General features: G+C 45.5%; 1 protein-coding gene across 1 annotated transcript; it reads left to right on the top strand.

The window, feature by feature from the left end:
- Positions 1–618: 618 nt before the first annotated feature.
- Positions 619–21,264, top strand: Cd180 (CD180 molecule). The gene is made up of 3 exons (XM_050160477.1): positions 619–859; positions 13,014–13,180; positions 15,040–21,264. The coding sequence occupies exons 1-3, from the start codon at positions 770–772 to the stop codon at positions 16,766–16,768; spliced, it is 1,986 nt and encodes a 661-aa protein (XP_050016434.1). The 5' UTR covers positions 619–769; the 3' UTR covers positions 16,769–21,264.
- Positions 21,265–24,340: the final 3,076 nt, after the last annotated feature.

The raw sequence follows: 24,340 nt of genomic DNA, 5'->3' as shown, positions 1-24,340 counted from the left end.
AAAGGGACCCCGAGCTGAGATTTTTAATTCTGCTGCGTTGGCCAGGCTGCTGTGTCTTTTAAAGTTGTTTTGTTTAACTTGAGCCAGGTGTGAGGGCAGAAAGGGGGTTCCACCTGAGCTGTTAAAACAGCAGTCCTAAGTCACCTGGGCAAGAGAGAAAGCAATCCCCTTCCATAGGAAGATCAGGAATGCTCCAGGAAGGGGCTGAGGTTCAGCTAGCAGAACTGTGGAAACTGTCACCTCCCGCCCTAGTTCCCAGTTTTGCAGCCCTCCCATCTGCTGGAGCCGAGCTCTCTGCCCTGCCAGCATGCTCCAGCAAATCTCCCAGTCACCCCGAAGGACAGCTAGCAAAGTGGTATCTGACGTGAATGCAGATTCCAGCATTTCCAGCCTTTCACCGGGAGAGAGACTATAAGGTCGGGAGGGTGGGCCAAACCCTTGAAATTGGCATCTGGCCAATGGGAAGCATCACAGTCTCTAAGGGCTATGCAACTGGTCCACACTGGTCAGGAAATGCACTGGGCCATCCTGGGGCAGGGTTCTCAGTTATTTTTGGCCAGGATGGTTGGTATGCAAAAAGAACTTCCCTTTTCTTCTTCTGCAGCGCAGAGCCACAAATGCCGAGCGGTTCACACAGCGTTGCAGCTTAAGATCAACCTTCCGAGTACCTCTCTGCCTGCCAAGTCGCCAGGGCTATTAGAGCGTGATTATACTGCTTGGCTCTGAGCATTAGCTAATCCGACCCAGCTGGGCTTGCTCTGGACCTGGGATGGCTCTGGACATCAGCTGCTTCTTTTTAGTGGCGTTCTTTTCAGCCAGCTGTGAAGCCATCGCCTCCTCAGATCTGACTTGCACTGAGGTGAGTCCAAACTGTGTCTCTACCCAGCTGACACTTGCTCAAAAATTTGAGATGCGGCATACAGATTCATGTGAACCTTGGCTTAAGTCTCTACTGTCCTAATGAGGACAACGGGAGATAGCAATAGGGTTTGGGTGCCAAGAACAGACCCTCTCAATCCTGACACCTAAACCATGAGAGCCGTTTGTGTGCCATCACAGCACATGGCCTCTCGCCACAGAGTCCTTCAGTTGCTTGGCTGCCACAGTGAGGACTAGTAACGACAGGCCCACTCCAGGCTTCAGAACAGTTAAAGGATCATTCTGAATGAGATTGGTTTTCTCCTCCAGTTGGACACCCTTCCGTCTGTCAGAATAGCCCACAGGAGTAACTGAGACCCAAGCCAACGCCAACCTTCTGTTTCAAACTGTAACAGTAGGAAGTTGTAGAGAGGAAGAGAGAGAGAGAGAGAATGGCCTCCGTCTTTTGCCATGTAAAATGATTCCACCTTCCTCCCGCGCTCCTTGACTCTGGCAAGTGGCCAGTCCCACATGGGCATGCCTGTCAAAGGGTGCAGACAGAAAAGGGTGGTTTGCTAAGTTGCTTTCCTACTTCGGGACTGAACGGAGAATATAAGCCAGGGATAGTTAGGGGCAAAAGGAATCTGAGACCATAGTTAGAAGTCAAACCATTGACTCAAGGCTAAGACTTCCCAGATGAGGGTATGAATCAAAGTCAAAGCCAGGACTTGAATGAAGTCTGAAACAGAAAGCTTGTTAGCCATTTGAGTGGATTCAGGCTGTTCACAGACCAGATAGGATAGCCAGGAAAAATCAAGGCAGGGATGGAATATTAGTTTCCTCATGCTTCCAAAACCAGTGCTACAGAGTAAGGAAATACAAAATAGGACTTATTGTTTGCCATTTCTGGAGGCTGGAAATCCAGGACTGAGGCTGAGGCAAGGTCGTTTTCCTCTGAGGACTTTCTTCTTGGTTTGTGATGGCTGTAGTCATTGCTGTAGGCCAGAAGGTAGTGGCAAGGTCGTTTTCCTCTGAGTACTTTCTTCTCGGCTTGAAGATGGCTTTCTTTATGGGATTCCAGTGTGTCATCCCCAATGCTTAGCTGTGTCTAAGTTTCTCTTATGAAGACATTAGTTGTGTTGGACTAGGACCTGCCTAGGTTTCCTCACTTTAGTGTAATCTATCTCAGAAGGCCTCCTCTCCAATTATAGTCACATGAGACACAAGGTCCTGGGAGTTAAGGCTTCAACCTAAGAAGTTCAGGGGTGCAAGAATGAGAAACAACTCAGGCTATAAAAGAAGAAAGGGGCTTCATCAACCCCAACTTCGCCTCATTCAAGTTGGGAAGTTGGTTTCACACATCATGCAGATGGCATGAAGGGATTGGGATGGGGACATCCCCTTCTCAGTGACCAAGAACGAATGCTAGTCACATGCTGACCTCATCCCCAGATGCGTTCGATCGCAGTACCACAGAAGTGGACTATTTGCAGTACTCTGTTCTTAACTGGGGAGTTCAGCTCTCAAAACCCTGCACCTAGGGAAGCCTGTGAGCCCTTCTGAGACCGCAAGGAGTCCAGGAAGGGTGAGCTCTGCCAGAGAACTACAGCAGAGCTACAGAAACCGTCTAACCACCCATGGTGGTCACAGGCTTCCGAGTTGCCAGTTCCCTTTTGTACATGACCCCTGCTTTGGCAGAGGGAAGAAGGAGGAGAGGCAAAAAGAAAGAAACTGCCTGGGGTAGGCGCTCAGTGCCATGCCTGTCATTCATGGGAGTAGGGCACAGTGTCCCAGGTCACAAAAGGCCCTGTATGAAGACAGTGAAGACTTGCATTTGGGGTAAACGCGTGGTAGTGAAATCCTCTAAAACAACGTCCCCACCTTTAGCTCGTGGTTGCCCTCTGACACATGTCTGAATTGAAATAGCCTCGCAACCCATTCCAGGAGCATTAGAGCTCTATTTTCTCTTCCTTCTTCTCTCCTTTCCTTCTAAGCAGCAGAAGTTGAAGGCTGTTTAATGCATGAACATGATGGGCCCATGTTCCAGACCTCTATGCCACGGATGAGGGGGAGCAAGACTGGTTAGGAGACACGTGTGCCTCTGATTGTCACGCGTGGTCCTCTCACATTCCAATCACCCCAGTTCTTTCTACCCAGCCTTCTCCTGGCTTTCTTTCCTGCCTCGCTCCACTTCAAGCATGATCGGGCACTCGTTCCCTGTCTGTTCCTGTGACCCACTGTCGTGAGCTTGTCTGGCCCAGAGTGATAGGAAGAGTTGTGTTTAGGTTTTTGCCTTCTTTTCAGCTTATTAAACTTTGTTGAAGCAAAACACACATGCAGAAAGTTCACATGGCCTTACCCAGGCAGTGAAATGCATTTTGACCCACGAACACAGCCAGGTATTCCACATGCAACCTAAGGCACAGATGTACTCAGTACCTCAGAAGCCCCCAAGCCTCCTCCAGGCCATGAGTTCCTCAAAGACATCTAGACTTGTAGCTTCTGTCATCATGGTTGCTAGTACGCTCTTAAAAATAACTTTATACAATAGGGACCATATCGTAGGAACTCCTTTTGCCTGAATCCTTTTGACTGGCATTAAATTGGTGACACTTTCGGATGACCTGTACGATAGTGGTTTGTTGGTTCCTACTGTTCAGTGACGCACTGTTCGGTGGAAGCTCCCATCATCTATTTATTTCTCTACTATTAATAGGAAATTGCATTTATAATTTTTGGAAGTTATGTATGACACTGGTTTTAAGCTTTCTTGATTATGCCTTTCTTTAGAAAACAAATTTGTGTTATATGAGTACCTGAATAGATGTATTTCCCATAGTGTGTGTGTGTGTGTGTGTGTATCTTGTAGACATCACAGATTTATAAAGCATCACTAATAATTAACAGCCCTTGGCACTGTGTGTGATGTTTCATTGCTCCTGAGTCTTGTTAACATTTGATAATAAATGTGTGCCATCCTGATGGCTGGGAAGGAGCATTTCATTGGGATTCAATTTTTATTTCTCCGATGAATTATTAAATTGAGAACATGTTCACAGTTGCTTACATAGTCCTCTCTCCTGGCACTGCCGAGAGGCCAACCCAGTGCCACCCTCCTTCTGGGCAAGCATTCTGACACTCCTGCACCCTCAGCCCTCTACAGCGACATTTGTGTGGGTGCAGTGCTTGAGTCTTTTGCCCATTTTCTCCCTTGTTGTCTTGATTTGATAGCCAATATCTATTCTTCTACTCTGAGACTTCTCTTTCAACTTTCTGAAAGGTATCTTTTGCCAACTGGAAGTTCTTAATATTATTGTAACTTGATTGAACATTTCTTTCCTCAATTTTCAGTACATTTCTGTCCAGTTTAAGAAATCTTTTGTCTACCCCAAAGCTATGATGATATTATCCTACAGTTTCTTCTGGAAGATTTATTGTTTCATATTTCTAAGTTTTAACAGCTCAAAAACTGATATGTATATATATGCATATATATGCATGTTGGGTAGAAGTCAGAACTGATATTTTAATAAATTTTTTGCTTAAAAAAAGTTTCAACCTACACCAAGCTCTGAGAAAATTATAATAAAAACTCATGACCACTCCACAGAGAATCCTCTGTTGCTAAACGCCCCATGTTTTCTGTATGCGTGTAACAAAATTACAACCATGACCTGGCCTTTAGAGACTAGCGAATAATTCAGACTATCTGGAATGCAGTGCTCTGTAATTGCTGCTGTTGGAATATTTTCAGTGTACTCTGAAATAGTTCCTTGGACCTGCAGGCTTGCTCCCCACCCCCATTACACATGGGCTCATCTTAGTCACTCTGTCCATTCAAAACCAGGTAAGACCAAGTCCTTCTGTTTCTAGGAATGGGGTGGGTGGGCTTTACTTGGCAGTGCCCTCTTTGAAGAACTCCAACTTCACAGATGCACTAGCTTCCCAGGACCAGGATGATGGGGAATGAGATGATCCCTGAAGCAGGCACTCCTGCTCAGGGCTAAAGTCCTTTGTCTGGAGACTTCTCAGCACACAGTGGTAGGGTGTGCTTCTTATCCCCAAGCTATAGCTGTTAAGAAGAGAGGCCCAGGCAAGACAGTTAATGCTGTGAGCTTAGACTTGGAGACAAGCAGGCTATTTCTGCAGAGCAATGGTTCTCAACCTTCCTTATGTTATGACCCTTTAATACAGTTCCTTATGTTGTAGTGACTCCCAATCACAAAATTTTTTCGTTGCTACTTCATAACTGTAATGTTGCTACTGTTGTGAATCATAATGTAAATATCCTCTATTCTGGATAGCTGTTATGTGACCCCTGTGAACGGGTCATTCCACTCCCCACACCCCCACCCCTGCAAAGGGATTGTGACCCACAGGTTGAGAACCACTGCTGTAGAGGCCCAGAAAACAAATGAGGTTTAATTGGAATGTCCTTCACCTGAAGGAGTCAGCTTGACAACACAATTTTAGGGATGTGTCTTCCGGAGAGGTTTCATTTGTTGTTTTGTTTTCAGAGAGTAATCTTTGCTCTGGAATTCAGCTTACCAGCCACATTGCTCAAGGTGTGATTAAAGGAAGGGGCTGGGGGTGGTGTCAGTGCTTCCTCATGCATGCATGTGTCAAGTGCACTAGACGTCTGAAAAGCTGGAAAGAAGCATTCCAGTGAAATCCAAAGGCTTCCAAATTAGAAAAATGTCTCAACGCTTGCAAGGAGAGAAAATACAGTGGGATGGGAGCAGAAACAAAATAACCTCCTGATGGAAAAAATGCAAAGGAACACCTGGAGGGAGAGGGGGTTGCTGCTAGGACGGAAACTTGCTCTAGGTAAAGAGGCCCAGCTCTGAGCCAAGCTGAAGACAAAGTGGCTGGCAGGGGTCCCAGTGCACCGCAGGTCCTAAAGAAATGCTTCTTGACACAGAGCAGAATGCGTGCAGCACAGGCATCCGAGTGGATTTGCAGCAGTTCTGAAGGATGTGTGCAGTTGCAGGCGTCTGAGTGGCTTTGCAGCAGCTCTGCATGGTATGTGCAGTTGCAGAAATCTGTGTAGCTTTGCAGCAGTTCTGCATGGTATGTTTAGTTGCAGGCATCCGAGTGGCTTTGCAGCAGCTCTGCAGAATGTGTACAATTGAAGGCAACTGAGTGCATTTGCAGCAGTGCTGCAGGGTACGTGCAGTTGCAGGCATTTGAGTGGCTTTTTTGCAGCTCTGGAGGATGCGTGCAGTTGCAGTCTTCTTAGTGGTTTTGCAGCAACTCTGCAGGATGTGTGCGGTTGCATGCATTTGAGTGGATTTGTGGCAGCTCTGCTGGCACTGGCATTCACATTAAGAAGGATGGGCCCTGTCTGCAATGCAGTCAGCCAAGGTAGACGAGTGAAGAAGCAACTTCGGAAAACTGTCCATCTCCAGGTAGAATAATTACATGGGGCTCTTGGAGCTGGGGCGCGGCGGTTGTCTGCCTGGGAGGAAAACCCGAGGCAAGTGGTCCTGGCAGTGGTGGAGCTGTCTGTTGCTTTCCCGCATCCTCTGAAGGATGCTCATTCTTCTGGTCTATGCTTCCATGCTATGCTGTTAGAATTCACCCAAAGCTTTGACCCTAGTCCTGGTGGTAAGAAAGACACAAGCTCACCATTGTAGAGCTTCTACCAAAATGCAGCCTTTATGGAATTCAAGCCCAGGAAACATATGGAACCACAATAGATGGTGTTCTGGCACACATGACCATACAGTTCTTTTTCTTTCAAAAAAAAAAAAAAATCAGTGTCCTAAGAGACTGAAGAATTGCCTCGGGGAGTAGACAAACCTGTGGAAATTTGACAGCAAACTCAAGGTATAATTCCAGATTGGAAAAACAGAAAATTATCTTGGAGACCAGCAAAGTAATGGACTGCTGAATAATAAGTGGAATCAATGTTAAACATCCTGAGGTTGATAATGGGTGCTGTGACTATATGTCCTTGTTCTTTTTAGTTTTAATTCTTTATGTTTTCGACATCATGCCTCCAGATCCCACCCATCCCCTACCTCACACCAAAATAAAAATTAAGAGAAAAGGGGGGGGGGAAGAAGGGGAAAATCTTGTCATGGAAGCTGCAGTGTGACACAGTGAGTCACACAGTAAATCCTTTATCCATATATTTTTATACTTAGGCATTTATGGAAAAGAATCAGTAGTCTGTTTCGAGGCCCCTGGTCTCGTCTGCACCATCTACTCTGGCCTTCCCTGGGACTCTTCCTGAACATCCCATGGCTGCCCTGTGTCATAGAGATCTTGCAGCCTTAGGTCCACAGGACTGATACCCTCCCTTCCCTGTGCTCCAGCAGATCAAAGACGGGGAAGATGTTGGGGCAGGCCAACACATAACCCTGGTCCTGGGCCTGAGTTCTGGGCCTGGTACTTGGCAGGGTTTTTCAGACCACCAGCTCTCCCCTGTCCTTGCCACCAGGGTGAGCTCTCCAACATTGCTCTGGCTAGCTTACCCCTTGCAGCAATGAGCAAAGGGTGGGAGTCAATTCTCTGAGTTTCACATCCTCAGGGTCCGATCTCCACATCTATACCTTCAGGGCCAGGTCTCCTGCATTGCCCAGGTGAGCTGTAAGGTCCACTCACCCAATTACTACTACAGCTGGTGAGGGGCAGAAACAGCTCTCCCACCTGCCTCAGGGGCTGATCAGTGTGGGGAGAGGGCATCTCTCCACCACCCGCACTGCAATTAGACAAATGAGTAGTGGGAACAGCTCTCCCATGCTTACAACCTCAGGGCTGGCTTTACCCACACCTCTGCCACCAGGGTTGGCTCTACTGTGCTGCCCAGGTGAGCTGCAGGGCCTGCTCTCCCAAGTGCTGCAGTTTTTGAAGGGTTGGGCCGAGTCCCCCACCTGATGTAGGTGGCGAGGGGCGAGGAGAGGAGGGCATCTTTCCCTCACCCATGCCACCACACAGCCTGTGAGAGGGGCGTGATCGCTCTCCCATTTTCATGCCCTCAGAGCCAGTTCACCCCTGTGAACAGGTCAGCTCTCTGGTGCAGCCCTGGAAAAGTATAGCATCTCTCTCCTGAGTGCTTCAGCCAGTGAGGGGCAAAGCCAGTTCTCCCTAGTGTTATAGTCAGTGAGGTGTAGAGCCCTGTCCTCTCTGCCATTTGGTGGTATCAGTAGACACGGACACCAACAGAGACCATGGCTGTATCAGAGCCTGAACTCAGAAATGGGCCCCAACAGAAACCCAGGCCCAGACATCACCATGGCCCTGGGTGGCAATGAAACCACCCACGGCAGCCCACTCCTCATCTCTTTTGCCTCTTCAGATATGCCTCTGTCCACAGGACATAAACTATTTTGTCTCTCTCCCATTTCACTTCATACATTTGCTCACCATAGTAGCGCCTGTCTGCCTGGTGCCGCAAGGGGCTGGTGTCTCCTTGTCCCACTTAGAGTATTATGGCTCTGGGCAGGATCATGCTTTCTCGTCACAAAGAGATCAGAGTAGTGCCCAACATCTGGGCTGGAGACCTCTCTAGAACCTGGGTTAGAAAGCCCAGGCTATGACATTGAGTTTGGCTGGCCGTAGCTGCATGGCATGGGGTGGAGGGGTTTCTCATATATCCTTGTCCTGAAGGAGGTATAAACAGAATATCTGTAACTTATAAAACATTCCATTCCAAAGGACTGAATGAGAGTGATTGCATGTGTGTGTACACAGGTTCACACTACTAGCCTTAAAAAGTAAAATCAAGGTTCTCCTTCACTTTACAGCTAATATCCACTTATGAGTGAGTACATATCATGTTTGTCTTTCTGGGTCTGGGTTACCTCACTCAGGATGATTTTTTTTCTACTTCCATTCATTTGCCTTCAAATTTCTTGATGTCATTATTTTTAACAGTTGAGTAATATCCCATTGTGTAACACATTTTCTTTAGCCATTTTTTGAGCGGGGGGGGGGGGGAGGGAGAGGTACATCTAGGCTGTTTCCAGGTTCTAGCTATTACAAATAAAACTGCTGTAAACATAGCTGAGCAAGTGTTCCTGTATGACTGAGCATTTTTTGGATATTCCCAAATAGTCTAGTTAACAAGAAGAGCCTGGTGAGGGGCGGGTGCGAGGATCTCCCTGGGAATGGGAAATTGAAGCAAAGTACTGGTGGACTGGAGGTGGGAAGGGATGGGAACTTGGGGAATTGAATTTGGGGGTAGATTGAGGGGGAGATGACAGAAGATGAATGGAAAGAGGGACTCAAGGGAAATAAATACCCCTGAATCTACAAGGATGACCCCAGCTAAGGCTCCAACAATAGTGGCTACTAGCCTGAACTGACCATCTCCTGTGATCAGATTGACCACTACCCCAATTGTCATCAGAGAGCCTTCATTCAGTAACTGATGGAACAGATATAGAGACCATCAGCCAAACATTAGGCTGAGCTCAGGGAATCTGACTGAAGTTGGGGAGGGGGAGAGATTGTAGGGGCCAGAGGGGTCAAGAACATCACAAGAAAAGCCCAGAAACTAATAATCTTGCTTATGGGAACTCAAAGAGTCTAAACCAAGAACCAGGGAACTGACCTAGACCTTATACACATATATGACAGTTGTGTAGCTTTGTTTGCTTGTGAGACTCCTAACAATGGGAGCAGGCACTGTCCCTAAATGCTTTGACTGGCTCTTGGGAACCTGTTCCTCATACCGGACCATCTTGGCCAGTCTAAATACAAGGGGAGGCACTTAATCTAACTGCAATTTACATGCTGTGCTTTGTTGATACCCATGGGGTACCTGCCCCTTTCTGAATAGAAACAGAGGAAGAAGGGGTTGGGAGGAAATGGGGAGGTCCTGAGATAAAGAGAATGAAAAGAGAGGAGGGAGGAAAAACTGCAGTTAGGATGTAAAATAGATTAATTAAACAAAAATCAATAAGTAAAATCAACAGAAAATTATCTAATTGTTCTTATATGTTGCTGACTTTCATGTCCATAACAATTTTTATTGTAAAACTCTGACTGCAAAAGGTGTAGGGGGTAGGTGCCTGTGGAGCCCCAGGACCTGTTGGTTTGAAATTCTAAGTCTTGCCGTCACCCTTCCCCCCAAGACATCAAGGGCAGCAGGGTCATTGCTGTTCCCATCTATGCGATGATTTGTGGACCAGGCTTTGGCTGTCCTCCTGTCTGGCACTGGCAGACCCTGCCCGCCTCTCCTTTTTTGGCTCGGGTAAAAGAGCGATTTCACTTCCTTGCCTTTCTTTCCTCCTGCTAGAAGCTCCCTTGGCCCCTGGCTCAGCAGAGTTTCTGCAACCTTTACTTTCTGAATCCCATTAGTGCAGTAAAGTGCTTAGGAAGCCCAGGAGAGGCTGAATGAGGAAATAACTTCAGTGTCCTAAGCATGTCTATTCAGAAGCAGGGAATCGGTAGCCTTAGGCCTTTCACTGTGATACTATAACAGAGCCGGACAGATTGGCAGATTCCCCTTTCTCCTTACTTACATGATGTCAGATATGCCAGTGGGGACCAGGAAAGAAAAATGTCTCCTCCGAGCTAATAAGATCCATAGCTACACTGAGCCCACAGCCGTCCACACAAGTTCTCGCTGGGTGAGCCACAGTCACGGGCACCAGGCACAGTCTTGTAGCATGCTTTTCCCCACCTGTCAGCTAAATCTAGGTTTTAAATGCAAAGTGTGCATTTCAAGGACATTATATGGATGGATTTGTGACCGTGCCTAGAGGACTTTGGGTCTATAAACTGGAGAATAAATTATAGGGAAATATAAATATGGCATTTTCATCATCGACGGTTATAATAGCCTCACGGAATAGAAGGAAACCAGTGGTTTCCTGGAGATGCGCGTGTGTAGTAGCACTATGAAAAAGTGCACCGAGCAGGATATGGAGTTCGGCAAAGTGATGTAAATGGTGCCGTCTAGAGAACCTCGCCATCCAGGAGAAAAGGGAGATGTGTGTGCTTCTGTCCACCCAAGAAAAATCTGTTTGTAATCAACAGTAGGTAGGCAGCTGAACCAGAGTGCTGGTGGGGCACCCTCATGGACTACTGGAAAGCAGGCGTGTGGGAAGGAAAAACCAGAGGACGGGTGGTTGTTTAGTTCACCTAGGATGTGAGATGATCTGAGCACCCATCATCCCTGGTGCTCATCTTCTTGTACCTCCAAGGATATTTTTTCTTAGCTAGGAGCCTCCCTGGGCCAGGTATACATCACCAGCCGACCTTGCTACCCACCCTCCCCCCACTCCTCAGTCACACCCACACCAGCCGCTCATGCTACAGTGATACCAGATAACCCTACACTTCTGCAGACTTCTGATGAATAGCATTTCCTATATAGTTAGTTCCAGATCTGTGTCTTGGATTATGGGTTTAAGAGAGGGCGCCCATTAGATTTCAGGACCTAGCACTATGTTGGACACAGTGTGGTTCCATAGACCCACAGTCTGGTAGCTACAGTCTGGGGATCCCAACAGGGAAATAATTTGCATTTCAAGGTTGAAGCACCCAAGATCTGTGCTACTTTCTTTTTCTTTTAATACTGTGTTAAGCAAATTTGTTACAAAGTTACCAGCGCTTCAAATGCCCAGGAGGGTAAGAATTTGTCAGCAAACTCGCCTTTGCAGTTCTCCCTCCTTCTTCCTATTCTGTTTGCCTGTATTCCTTGTTTGTTGAGACAGGGTCTTGCCCTATCTCAGGATGGCTTAGAAGTCACAGAAATCCTCCTGTCTCAGCCTCCCATATGGTGGGGTTATGGAATGATTTCTCTCTTTTTATTTCTATTTTTTGCCAGAGTGTACTAAAGCAAATCTCAAACCTGTCATTTTATTTTTAGTTACTTTAATCTGCACCTAAAGAGTCTAAGACCATTTCTTTCATCAAACCATAGCCACTAATGTAACAAAAATTCCTATTCTCTCTCTCTCTCTCTCTCTCTCTCTCTCTCTCTCTCTCTCTCTCAAATTCATTACTTCTCAATATCATCAAATCCTGTCTTCAGAGAGTTCTGGGATTGTTATATTATGTCTTTCCCTAGCTTTTTAAATATCGTAACTAAACAAGGGTTAATATTATTTGCTTGCCTAAGTTATTATGTCTATCTTTTTTCTTTTAAAATAGCTTTTCAACAGTTATTTTCTGTGCATACGCAAGCAAGCATGTGACCATGCACCATGGCGCATGTGCGGAACCAACTTGCAAGGACAACTTGCAAGAGTTGGTTCTTACTATCCTGTGGGTTCCCAGGGAGCAAACTCAGGTTGGCAGGCTTGGTGGCAACTGCCCTTACTCACTGAGTCCTATCACCAGCCTCTCCTTTATCTCTTAACAAGAGTTTTCTTTCTTCCTCCTCCTCCTCTTCCTTTGCCCCCTACCTTTCCAGTTACAATATAGAATGTCCCACTATCTGTATTTGGGTGACTCTTGCTTTATCATGTCTTAGCTGAAATCAACTGAGTCACTCACTTGTAGCCATGAAGCCAGGTCTAAAGTCTTGACTTGATTCCAATCTGTTCAGTCCCTCATGTGGATGCTTGTTTTGGGCAAGAATATTTCTGCAGGGTTCCTCCAAGGAGCACCACGTTTTTTTTCAGCTGGACTCACACTGATAACAGTGCCGTTATTGACAATCTTTTCTCTCCCAGTACCAGAGGGTTGAACTCAGGCTTGTGCCCGCTAGAAAGCACCCCTTGTTTGTTTGTTTGGGGGTTGTTTGTTTCCTGAGACAGGATCTTGCTGTGTCGCTCACATTATCATTAATTCAGAATCTTCCTGACTCCCTCTGATGTGCTCGGATTAGAGGTGCACCCTCCACATTTTGACTTACAGCCAATACCTTGCTAACAAAGTGTGTAATTTTCTTAATATTGTCTAATCCCTTCATTCAGAGGTCTCTGATGGACTACAAATGTCTTTTATCAACTGATTTATTTGAATCTTAATCTAATCAAGAGCAAGCGCTTTATCATTATTCCTTGTGCTAGCTTACTAAAGCCCCGTAATGAATAAGAATGTGCACATAAACATTTGGTGCTTTTGCAAGTTTATTTTGGGGAGCGATAACTAGAAGTGGGACTGCTTCTCAAAAGGTAAATCATACATAATCTTGCTAGAGAGTGAATCAAATTACTAAATCCAATATTCATTTATATTGCTTCTCCCATCAGAAAGAAACCAACAAAACATACAACTGTGAAAATTTAGGTCTCAGTGAAATTCCTGGCACTCTCCCAAACTCAACAGAATGTCTGGAGTTCAGCTTTAATTTCTTGCCTACAATTCAAAATACGACCTTCAGCAGACTTGTAAATCTCACCTTTCTGGATTTAACCAGGTAGGTATTTCAGCTCCTTGCGCGCTCTTGACATTTTACTTAAACAAAACCATATTGTACAATCCAAGCACCTCTGATACCACCTATAGGGCCACAGATTTATTTATCCTTCTCCAAGGAACACATTTCTGGTACTGAGATATATTGTAAAATAAGGCCAGTCAACTACGAGGAAAGTATTTCAATGGTGCTGTTAAGAAAGGCCTAAGGCAGTGGTTCTCAACCTGTGGATCGTAACCCCTTTTGGGGAGGGGGGCTGAATGACCTTTTTACAGGGCTTACATATTAGATATCCTATATATCAGATATTTACATTACAATTCATAACAGTAGCAAAATTGCAGTTAGGAAGTAGCAGTGGTTGGGGGGGGGGTCACTAAGCATGAGGAACTGTATGAAAGGGTTGCAGCTTTAGGAAGGTTGAGAACCACTTTTCTAAGGGTATTGATGGCAAAAGAGAAAAAAAAATCTTGACCAGATCAGATGCTGTATTAAGCAGCATGTGAACCCAGTTGGCTGTTACGGGGCAATGATATTTTAGATGAAACTCCCAGATATCTCTATTAACATTGTTTGGTTGCTGTGGTTTTGTTTGCTTTCTGGTTTGTTTGTTTTCTTTTTTTTAAAAAAGAAAAAACATGGTCTCTCTATGTAGTCCTAGTCTTCCACCAGTTCACTCTGTAGACCAGGCTGACCTTGAACTCACAGATATTTTCCTGTCTTTGCCTCCTGAAGTACAGGATTAAAGGCAAGCACCCCTACATCTGGCTTCTATTAACTTTTGATTTATTTGTTATACACAAATTGGATTAAGAATTCCATCATCTATTCTAGAGGCGGAACCATGGTTCCAATTGCTAAAACATAACCTGAAAGTTGTATCTGATTGCTGAACCAATGTTTGAGAACAAAGGGGCAGAGGTATCAAAAGCAAGTGAGGGCGTACACAAGTTTGTGAGGAAAATGAGGGAAAGGAGGCTGATGCTTTTGTGACATCCGCATCCCTTGTAGCGGCTCCCCACACTGGCTCTTCCCCTCCTGCAGAGCGGGAGAACAAGGGACCATAGTCACCTTCTAAGTGCCACTGTGAGATACCGTGGCCAGTATCACTACCTACTGGTGGGTGAATGAGGGAACCATCAGCGTGCACATGTGCCAACAAAGGGATGTGCACTCCTGTGCATGCATGTGCTATCAATCCAGTATTTTTAGATTAATATCAAGATGGTGTTTTCTGAGTCTTTACTGTTCTTCAGTTCAATGGGGGCATTTTCCGTGTATCATTTAACACACAATAGTTCTTCATAAAAACCCTTTTGTATTTAACTGATGAAAAAAAAGAGGGCAAGACTATAGACCAGTGATAGACGGAGTGCTTAGCATGTGTGAGGACCTGGATTCAATCTTTGATAGCAATTCAGCCCCCCCATGAGAAATTAATAAAGGTTGTATCTTGTTTATGGTGTTACATACACATACATACATATATACACATATGTGTATGATGTATATAGTGTCTCCTATGTCTTCTGTGTGATATATTTTATACTAAATTAAACAATAAGTCACAGTTTGATTTTTACAATCACTGGGTTTTTGCCTTACAATTAAAAATAACCCCTGAGTGTTCACTCTAAAGGGGCAAAGACTACAGAATAAATTCTAAATCAGAGTATTCAGAACTAAGGCTACTTATTAACCCAACAAATTATTCCGCGTGCGTGAAGGAAAGTTCTACTTTACTTTTTAGTGATGCTATTTTGCTATTGCAGACAAGGGATTTCTTGATTCATTGTTGTGCTGGTGTTTGTTCTTTTGTCCTCGTAAGCATGATTGCTAAATGTTCTTATCTCTTCGAGGTGCCAGATTTACTGGATACATGAAGATACCTTCCAAAGCCAGCATCAGCTAGACACACTTGTGCTAACTGCAAACCCGCTGATATTTATGGCAGAAACAGCACTCAATGGGCCCGTATCACTGAAGCACCTGTTCTTCACCCAAACAGGAATGTCCAGTCTGGACTTTATCCCCGTGCACAATTTGAAAAGCTTGGAAAGTTTACATCTTGGAAGTAACCATATTTCCTCCATTAAGCTCCCCAAAAACTTCCCCACAGAGAAGCTGAAGGTTCTCGATTTTCAAAACAATGCCATCCATTACCTATCTAAAGAAGATATGGAATCTCTACAGCATGCCACTAACCTGAGCCTCAACTTAAAGGGAAATGACATTACAAGGATAGAACCTGGGGCTTTCAAGTCAACTGTCTTCCAAAGTTTGGACTTTGGAGGGACTCTCGACTTGCTGGTTATATTCAGGGGTTTGCATAACTCTACTGTTCAGTCTCTCTGGCTGGGGACATTTGAGGACATCGATGATAAAGAAATTAGTTCCTCGGTGTTCGAGGGCCTCTGTGAAATGTCGGTTGAGAGCATCAACCTGCAGAAGCATCACTTCCTCAACATCTCCTCGAATACATTCCACTGCTTCACCAGCCTCCAGGAACTGGACCTGACAGCTACTCACCTGAGACAATTACCCTCCGGGATTGTGGGGCTACACAACCTCAAGAAATTAGTTCTCAGCGCAAACAAGTTTGATAGCCTGTGTCAAATCAATGCTGCCAGCTTCCCCTCCCTTACACACCTTTACATCAAAGGCAACGAGAAGAAACTTGCCCTTGGTACTGGCTGTTTAGACAACCTAGAAAATCTTCGTCTGCTTGATCTAAGCCACGATGACATCGAAACTTCTGACTGCTGCAACCTGCAACTCAAAAACCTGTCTCACTTACAAAGCCTGAACTTGAGCTACAATGAACCCCTGGGCCTAAAGACCGAGGCGTTCCAAGAATGTCCCCAGCTAGAACTCCTGGATTTGGCGTTTACCCAATTACGTGTTAATGCCGCGCAAAGTCCCTTCCAGAACCTCCATCTCCTGAAGGTTCTCAATCTCTCCCACTGCCTCCTTGACACCAGCAATCAGCATGTCCTCGATGGCCTGCCAGCACTCCAGCACCTGAACTTACAGGGAAACCGATTTCCAAATGGGAATATTCCAAAGACTAACCCGCTTCAGATCCTGGAGAGTCTAGAAATCCTGATGCTATCATCCTGTGATCTCTCCTCCATAGACCCGCAGGCCTTTGCTCAGCTTAAGATGATGAATCATGTAGACCTGAGCCACAACAGGCTGACATCCAGTAGCATCGAGGCTCTTAGTCATCTTAAGGGGCTATACCTCAATCTAGCTTCAAACAGCCTTAGCATCATCCCCCCTGACCTCCTCCCCATCCTGTCGCAGCAGAAAACCATTAATTTAAGACAGAACCCCCTGGACTGCACTTGCTCGAATGTTTACTTTTTGGAATGGTACAAAGAAAACATGCACAGAGTCGAGGACATAGAGGCCACTCTTTGTGCAAATCCGCCATTGCTGCAGGGAGTCAGGCTATCTGATGTCACCCTGTCATGTAGTATCACAGCTGTGGGCATTTTCTTTCTCATTGTATTCTTCCTTTTGCTCACCGTTGCGTTGATTTTCGCAGTGAAATATTTTCTTAGGTGGAGATACCAGCACATTTAGCTCAAGGTTTCCAGAGAAGGCCGATAAACAGGTTTATCAGAATTGTCCTAAGTAAAAGAACTGTCATCCACAGGTGACCAGACTTTTCTGGTTCCTAGTGCTGGGCTGGGGTTCATTGAGTTTTTCTGAACATTTGAATCTCCCATGATGCTGTGGTTAGAGGCCCACGCACTGCTGTGAGAGACAGAGCCACTTCCTCCTGTGAAAAGTGACCCACAACCACTGAACCCCCGATCTGAACCCCACCCATCTGAGAAAGGAGAGCAACACGCATCAGTGCCCCCACCCTCTGCCCAACCCGGCTATGCTGGGGCCAACCCTGTCTTCTCTCTCTCTAACTTCTGACATTTTGCTTGAGGCTGAGCTCTCTGTAATTGAGCCATTTGGGAAAGTTAGGCCCCAGTAAATTCTCAATGCTCATTTCAAATGACAAAAGGTAAAAAAATACAATGAATTTAAAAGACAAGACAAAGTAATAAATTCTGCTCTCGACCAGATTCTATTAGTCCCCTTGTTTTCTAAGGTCTTGAGAAACCCCTAGGGTGTCAACAGTACAAAACTTTGAAAGCTTCTCCCGACCCATCCCTGAAGGTCGGATTTCATTCATTTCCCAACAAGGAGGTTTCCCTCCTGCTGTCTGCTATTCCACCTCTCAGGTTGCAAACTTAGAGGTGGGCTGTGTTCCAAATAGCTCTTTTTATTCTCCAGGTTTCTGGTCCTTGGACCTCTTTCCCACAGGAACAGGGAGATGAATGTCTGGTTCCCAGACTGGCCTTCCAAAGCCTGTTCCCTTTAGAGAATATTGAGGAACACCCTCACAAGGGAACCTTGTGTATTTGTGTGTCCCCGCAAACTAGCTGTTGGGAACATGACAAGGGAGAAGAGATTTCTGTTCAGTCCAGGGGTATTCCCAAAGGCTATGGCAATGACAGACAACATGGCGCTGTTGAAGGCAGATAGACAGAGAAGACAGGGCAGTTGACAATGTCACAACTTAATCCCTCCCAAGTCTCTGGGATGCAGTCTGAATTACTAGTTGAAACTCAGTTACTGTGATGTTTGCAATTACTGTTCTCTGAATCCAGGGAGTTAAACAACAACAGACTGATAATATTTTTTAAACATTGCACAAATACTAAGTATCTATCTTACTTCATTTCATCATTCCCTGAACAATATAACTATGTGCACAGCATATATACCGTGTTTATATTGTTAGGAGACAATACAAAGAATATGACAAGATCATGTAATTCATATGAAAATACTATTCTATTTTATTTTTGTATAAAGGAGTTGAACATTTGTGGAGTCTGGTATCTGTGAGGACTCCCTGACCCAATTTCCCCATGAAAACCAAGGGACTGCTACTTAAGACCTTGATTAAATTTCCTAACCAATTTGAGGTTAGAGATGTTAGCTAATTATGAAATGCTGGTCAAATGTCGAGTGATTGACCAATAGTGACATCTAATCAGAATGATAAGAGAATCCACGTCTTCCCTTCGCGCCCTGGAAAAGCTGCTTAGGCAGGCCGCAGCTGGGATGGAGCTCTTCCCTACTTAGGGACTTCAGCCTTTCTCACATGGTCGTTCCTTCCTCTGGGAGCCCCTCTGGAAGCAGTCAGTTCTCATATCCCTGAGACTTGCAGCAGGGTTTCCTCTTCAGAGAGTGACTTTTTCCTACATAGCCAATCCAAAGCCGACGGTGAATGACGACACAACTAGCGTGAACTCTTCAGCTCCTTTATCATCCTTATGGCTCCTCCATGTCCGGAATCACGGCTGGGACATGATACAGTTTCAGGGTGTGTGTGCACATGCTCACCCATGAATGTTCACGTGGACGCCAGATGTTGACGCCCGGTGACTGCTTCACCATCTTCCTGTTCTGAGACCTGACACCTCACTGATGATAGATCTGTCTCCCCATGTTGCTCTACCCCATCTCTGGGGTTTTAAAAGACACCGCTCTCCCAGTCTTTCTCATGGGTCCTAGGGGGCTGGACTCAGCCTGCAGGCTTGGGCAGAGAGCACTCTGCTCACTGAGCCTTCTCCCACAGCCCTGATGGTTTATATTGTGAATAATTAATTGCTGAGATTTTGTAGGCCTGTGGTCCCTGAGGCTTTATCAGTGGTTACTACGTTGGACAAGCCTATCCCCGCTTACCCTTAGCTCTGGTCAACATCTCCAGAGTTTCCTGCACTGGCCCCTCCCACACATTTCTCTCCAGAAATACCCACAGCGATCTGGTAATAAAGGATGCCTATGCCAAGCCTCTGGTAATGAGGATATTGTGGCAGAGGTTAACCCTGGATTCCTAGTCAATGACGTGTCCCTGTAACATTCTTTCCTACACTTCATGTTGTCTCCTACTTCCCCCATCTCAAAGTACATATGGATTCCACATTCAGAATGCCGTCTTAGGAAACACCAACCCTGTCCGGATAGCCTCCAGAACCATTCCCTCCTGAGTGGCCCTTCCTTCCACCCAGAGTCAGGATGTCGCCTGGGCCCTAGCTGCTGCTGAGGGCTATGTCTGGGTTCATGGTCCAGCTACAGCTGGGGTCTGTGTGGATGTTTGTGGCCTGTGTCACATCAGGAGACCTCAGGAACCATGCAAAATGAAATCAGAGGGCCATGCTGAGCCGGCCCCACCCTTTGCTGGCCCTGGGAAAGCTGGCCTAGCTTCTCATTGGACCCTACAGCAAGAGAGCTGACCCCCGGCACATTACAGAGATGACACCCACCCCTCACCACTGACCAGGGGGAACCAAGCCTAAGGGGAACATGCATTAGGGGAGCTGACTGACCAGCTTGGCTACCACACAGGCCCACAGTCGGGCTCTGGGTTGACTCCATTTAAAACCTGCTGGAGTTGGCAAAGGAACTGGTCCTGGGGAATGATACCCACAGGATATCCAAGACTCGTGGCCATTACAGGATATCCCAGAGGAGTTCCGGTGAGGATCCAGAGATGGTGGTGTACCAGAAACCAGAGGCCTTGAACCAGACCGGTGACTCATTGCAATGAACATTTGCCAGTAAAACTGATGGGACAATTTGTATACTGTATGGCACACTGAAGCCCCCAGTGCCTTCAGGATGAATGGAGAGGTGTTGGAGAGGCAGGAGAGAAGGAGAAGCAAGGAGATTTTTCTATTGTTGTGATTTTTTTGCTTTGTTTGGGTTATTTTGTTTATTTCTGCTTTTGTGCTTGTTTGCCTACTTTGATTTGTTTCCTTTTGTGTGTGTGTGTGAGGGGGTGCGCAGCAGGGATGGGGGAGAATATCGGGGGACTTGGAGGTGAGCAGAATTGGGGTGCAAGATGTGAAACTCCCAAAGGGTCAACAAAGAAGCTAAATATTAAGTTAAAGATAGATAGATAGATAGATAGATAGATAGATAGATAGATAGATAGATAGATAGATAGATAGAAAACACCAACCCATTGGGGTTCCCTGTCTATTCTGTCAGATATCAGCTGATTCTTGCCTTAGGGATATACATAAACTGAAGATGGAAAATACTAATTGTGAAGCAAGCACTCTGTAATACTTAACATATAACTTGGAAAAACCAAAGCATTCCGTAGAAAACCTCTGCTTTGGATGCATTACACCAATGTTCCCAATGTCTTAAGCCTTGGCAAGGCCTAGCTGCCCATCTTGTTCTCATTTGTCAGACCCACCCCACTTGGTGCCCTGTGACTTGGCGTTCCAAAGCACCACACTGACCCAAGGCTCAGTGACAGCTCCGCTGTATTAAACACCAATAAATTCACCCCACAGAGTCAGGAAGGGAGCTTTTTGATGGCTGCTGTCAATTTTATTGCTTTATCTGGTTACTAGGAGAGGATCTGTAGACATCGTGCGTTTATTGGTTTTATGTATTGCATGTTGTTGTGCCTCTGACAAGCTACACCTATAAAAATGTGTTATTATTGCATGATGTAGCCCAGCGAACTGACCCTGCATTTCAAAGTGTACTGAAGCAAATAGCATCGAAGTCCATAAAAGCTGACTGGCCTCCATCACAAAGGACTCTGCGTGAGCCGCAGTTCCTATAATCCAGCAAAGAATTATACCCTTCCCTCTACCGGCAGCCATTGCTATTAACTGAGCACAGCACACTCCCAAACACAGGCATTATCTGAAAAATTCTAAGACAGGATGCCTTATATTGCTCTGATTTGTCCAACTCTCTGAGAGGACACAAGTGTAATTTTGAAGTTTACAAAAGAATGAAATAACTGGTTTGCCGGTGTAATATCAGTTCAGGGTGCAAGGAGAGTTTCCACCAGTGTTTTCTCTCTTTGAATGCAGAAGAGGCATTTAAGTACAACAATAGAAAGTGGTTATCTCTAAGCCGGGAGGCAGCTGCTGGGCGTGTTAAGAATGCAACTGTCTAGCACAGTGGGGGTTAGCCTGTGGTAAAGAGGAATAGCCTAGCCTATTGTAGCTCCCAAGCCTAGTTGAACCCCAGAATCAGATGGAGAATTCTTGGCAAAACTGAAGTCTTCAACCTACCTCTGGATCTCAGCCCCCACTTTCTGCCAAGTGATTTTTATATAAAAATCATTTCTAATCTCTGTTTTATCAGCCAACAACAGAAGCTCGTTAGGCTCCACGGTGCACAGAAGCTAGAGACTGTCTTCATATCCCAGGGAAGGAAGTTTTCTTCCAAAAGTTGGACAGAGGTAATTGGCAAAGCCCTCATTTCTGAGGGTCAACATCCTGCCAGGCAACTTGGCCGTGTCTCTTGCCATCACAGCTGGGCTGCCAGGCACTGACCCTGAAGCGCTGCTGTCTCTCTTCCCTACCCACTGTGCCGCTTGCTAACAACTTGAAAGTGAAAGAAATCATGAATTGAATATTATGGAAGTTGGAAAGAGCTGGTGGCTTATGGTGCTCAGGAAAGATTAAGCAGGGAAGATCATGGAGGCTCCTCTGCCCTTTCTACGTAATGTTCTCTGAGCGCCTGGCTGTGGCTCTAAACCTGGCAAAGGACAGCAAAGGGCAAAGAGGCCCTCAGGGCATTCAAGCATTTATTCCTTCCCTGTCCTTTCAGTTGGCACACAGGCCTTCTTCCTGTCCCTTCCTCCTCCCCGTTGTCCTCTAGACTGAACTGAAACTCATTATCCTCCTACCCATTTCCTGATTTGGGAAGTATGATGTACACTATCACAACCAGTTCGGTCCAAGAGCTCTATAAATAGCTTGGATCTCCTTTTTTTCTCTTATAAATAACCTAACCACAATCATAGATAAGCGATTAAGTAAATTAGGGGATGTTCTGAATAAGTGGGGAGACACTCGGTGTTCTTAGAAGGAAGAACTTAATGCTATAAGAATGTCAGTCTGCTGAAAACCAGAGAAATACATATCAAAATGAGACAAACATTAATATTAGTTAGCATAACACCAACAAAAACCTGAAAAAGTGGGGCTGGAGAGAGGGCTGGTGTGTTAAGAGTGCTTGCTGTTCTATCATGAGGACTGGAGTTTGGATCCTAGCACCCACATCAGGTGGCTCACAAGTACCAATAACTCCAGCTCCAAGGGATCCGATGTGTGCTCTAGTGTTTTCAAGCCTTTGAACACATATACTCACACAACACACACACACACACACACACACACACACACACACACACACACTAAGATAACGTTTGTTTGACAAAACAAAAGGAAAAGGCTGGAGAGGCAAGGAGGTTGGGTGTGGGGTTTGAGGCGCTACACGCGGGCTTGTGGGGTTATATATAGCTTGATTCAGTCCCTTCTAGAACAATAAGTAGTCAAATTCGTGACCTGAACATTCTCCTCCAGGGTTATATCCCAAGCAAGCGTCATAGGTCTGCACAGACTTCCCTGCCAGCATTATTTATGGAGGGGAGAGTCACCGCAATTTGAGAATTCATCACTAGGAAAGCATAAAAGTTTAACAGGGAAGGTGGACATGTCATAGAAGACACTGTACAGTAGTTAAAAGTGATGGGTTAGACACAACCATAGCAGAATTTTATTGTAAATACCTCTAGACAAATTAAGCTTAGACAAATTGAATTTGGCAGAGTATAGTTGAGCAGAGGAGGATTCATGAGTTGGATATACTTTATTTAACCTGTGGCGGCTCAGAGCACTCCCTCCAGCAATGTGAGATTTATAAGCTGTAAGGAACAGTGACATGCAGAAACAGCTCCATTGGCCACAGCAGTCTTTGCCTTATTTAGGCAAGGTATATTGAAGAATTCGCCTAGTAGGAACTAGTCTAACCAACAGCTGGAGCTAAGCTGCTCTGATTGACTTCAACTCCGTGAGTATGTTCTTAGGTCAGGATGTATTGTACCTTTGATCTTGGTTGCAATTGCTGTTTAGAGGCAGCTCTATGCAGGGAATGGAGAAAGCCCTGAGAGTGAAATCCCAAGTGAATGTATGCTGTGGACATGGACACAGGTATGTCCAGGACCTCAGAGCCTCAGACCCTTGGAGGAATGGCAAAGCCTACCCTCTGCATGCCCAAAATGACATTCTGAGTAAAATGGCAAGGCTTTCCTCTGGCCCATGTCTGGTGTTAATAGCTGTACAGAAAATGTCCACGGTAGCTTCCTCCCTCTGGGTGTTTATGGCCTGAAGACTGCTCCCCTACAGAGAGTGGCCCTAAGGAGATAAACAGATAAACTAAACCTGCTTCCTTGATGCAGCTGTGCACTATAAACCCCGCCTCCTTGTTTATCTCTGTGCAGTAATACCCCAGTACACACAAACTCAATTGTTTACAACAAATGCCTTGAACTTCCAGGTGGTGTGGCTTCTCCAACAGAGATCCCAGACCACTGGATCCCAGCTTTTCTGTGTATGTGTCTGTGTGTTTGCCTTTTCCTATTCCCTCGCTGGCCCCTGCCATGCCCACATCTCTGGGACCATGATAGATCGTGTGGCTCTAAGCCAACTTAAAGACATACGTTTTCTTCAGAGGCAAACCATATTGGTGTGCTAATACACACAAATTTAAAAGGTTTGTGTATAAAACGATATATATTTTGAAAATATAACCCAAAAGATAAACCACCAACATGGTTGATTATTTTTTGGGAAAGGGGCATAGAAGAGAATGTCAGCAGAAATTAGGCAAACTTTACTGTAAGACTGTACCCAGAAACAAAGAGTAAGATGACCTCCACCTCTGCACCAGTTATATATTCTCTCTCTCTCTCATAATATGGCAAACATAAAATGAAATATGTGCTCTCATAAATAACTGCAGAATATATTTGAATTTTGATATTCAAGCAAAAGAGGGTTCCCAATGGCACACCCACTATGGCTTTATTATTCAGAGAAAGGGATTATATTTTCTCATTGCCCAGACAAAATGCATGACAAGTGCCACTTAAGGGAGGGTTGTTTCAGCTCAAGGTTTGGGGGAGTAAAGTCCATTGTTACAAGGGAGGCACGGCAGCGGGAAAGAAGCCTAGTTACATTGTGTCCTGGTCAGCAAGCACAGACGTGAGTAGCAGGACCTGGGGGCTTCCTCCTCTTGTGCCTTTTAATGAGTCTGGGATTTGAGTCT

Source organism: Alexandromys fortis, unplaced genomic scaffold, assembly GCF_014885135.2.
Source record: "Alexandromys fortis isolate MF-2015 unplaced genomic scaffold, M_Fortis_MF-2015_v1.1 scaffold_76, whole genome shotgun sequence".
In the NCBI taxonomy this organism is placed as follows: Eukaryota; Metazoa; Chordata; class Mammalia; order Rodentia; family Cricetidae; genus Alexandromys; species Alexandromys fortis.
This window is presented reverse-complemented; position numbering and strand designations above follow the sequence as displayed.

Excerpts from the sequence above, each read along its gene's own strand:
- Cd180 (XM_050160477.1), top strand. The coding sequence starts at position 770 with ATGGCTCTGGACATCAGCTGCTTCTTTTTAGTGGCGTTCTTTTCAGCC. Across the intron at positions 860-13,013 it reads CAGATCTGACTTGCACTGAG|AAAGAAACCAACAAAACATA; the intron begins GTGAGTCCAAAC and ends TTCTCCCATCAG. Across the intron at positions 13,181-15,039 it reads ACCTTTCTGGATTTAACCAG|GTGCCAGATTTACTGGATAC; the intron begins GTAGGTATTTCA and ends TATCTCTTCGAG.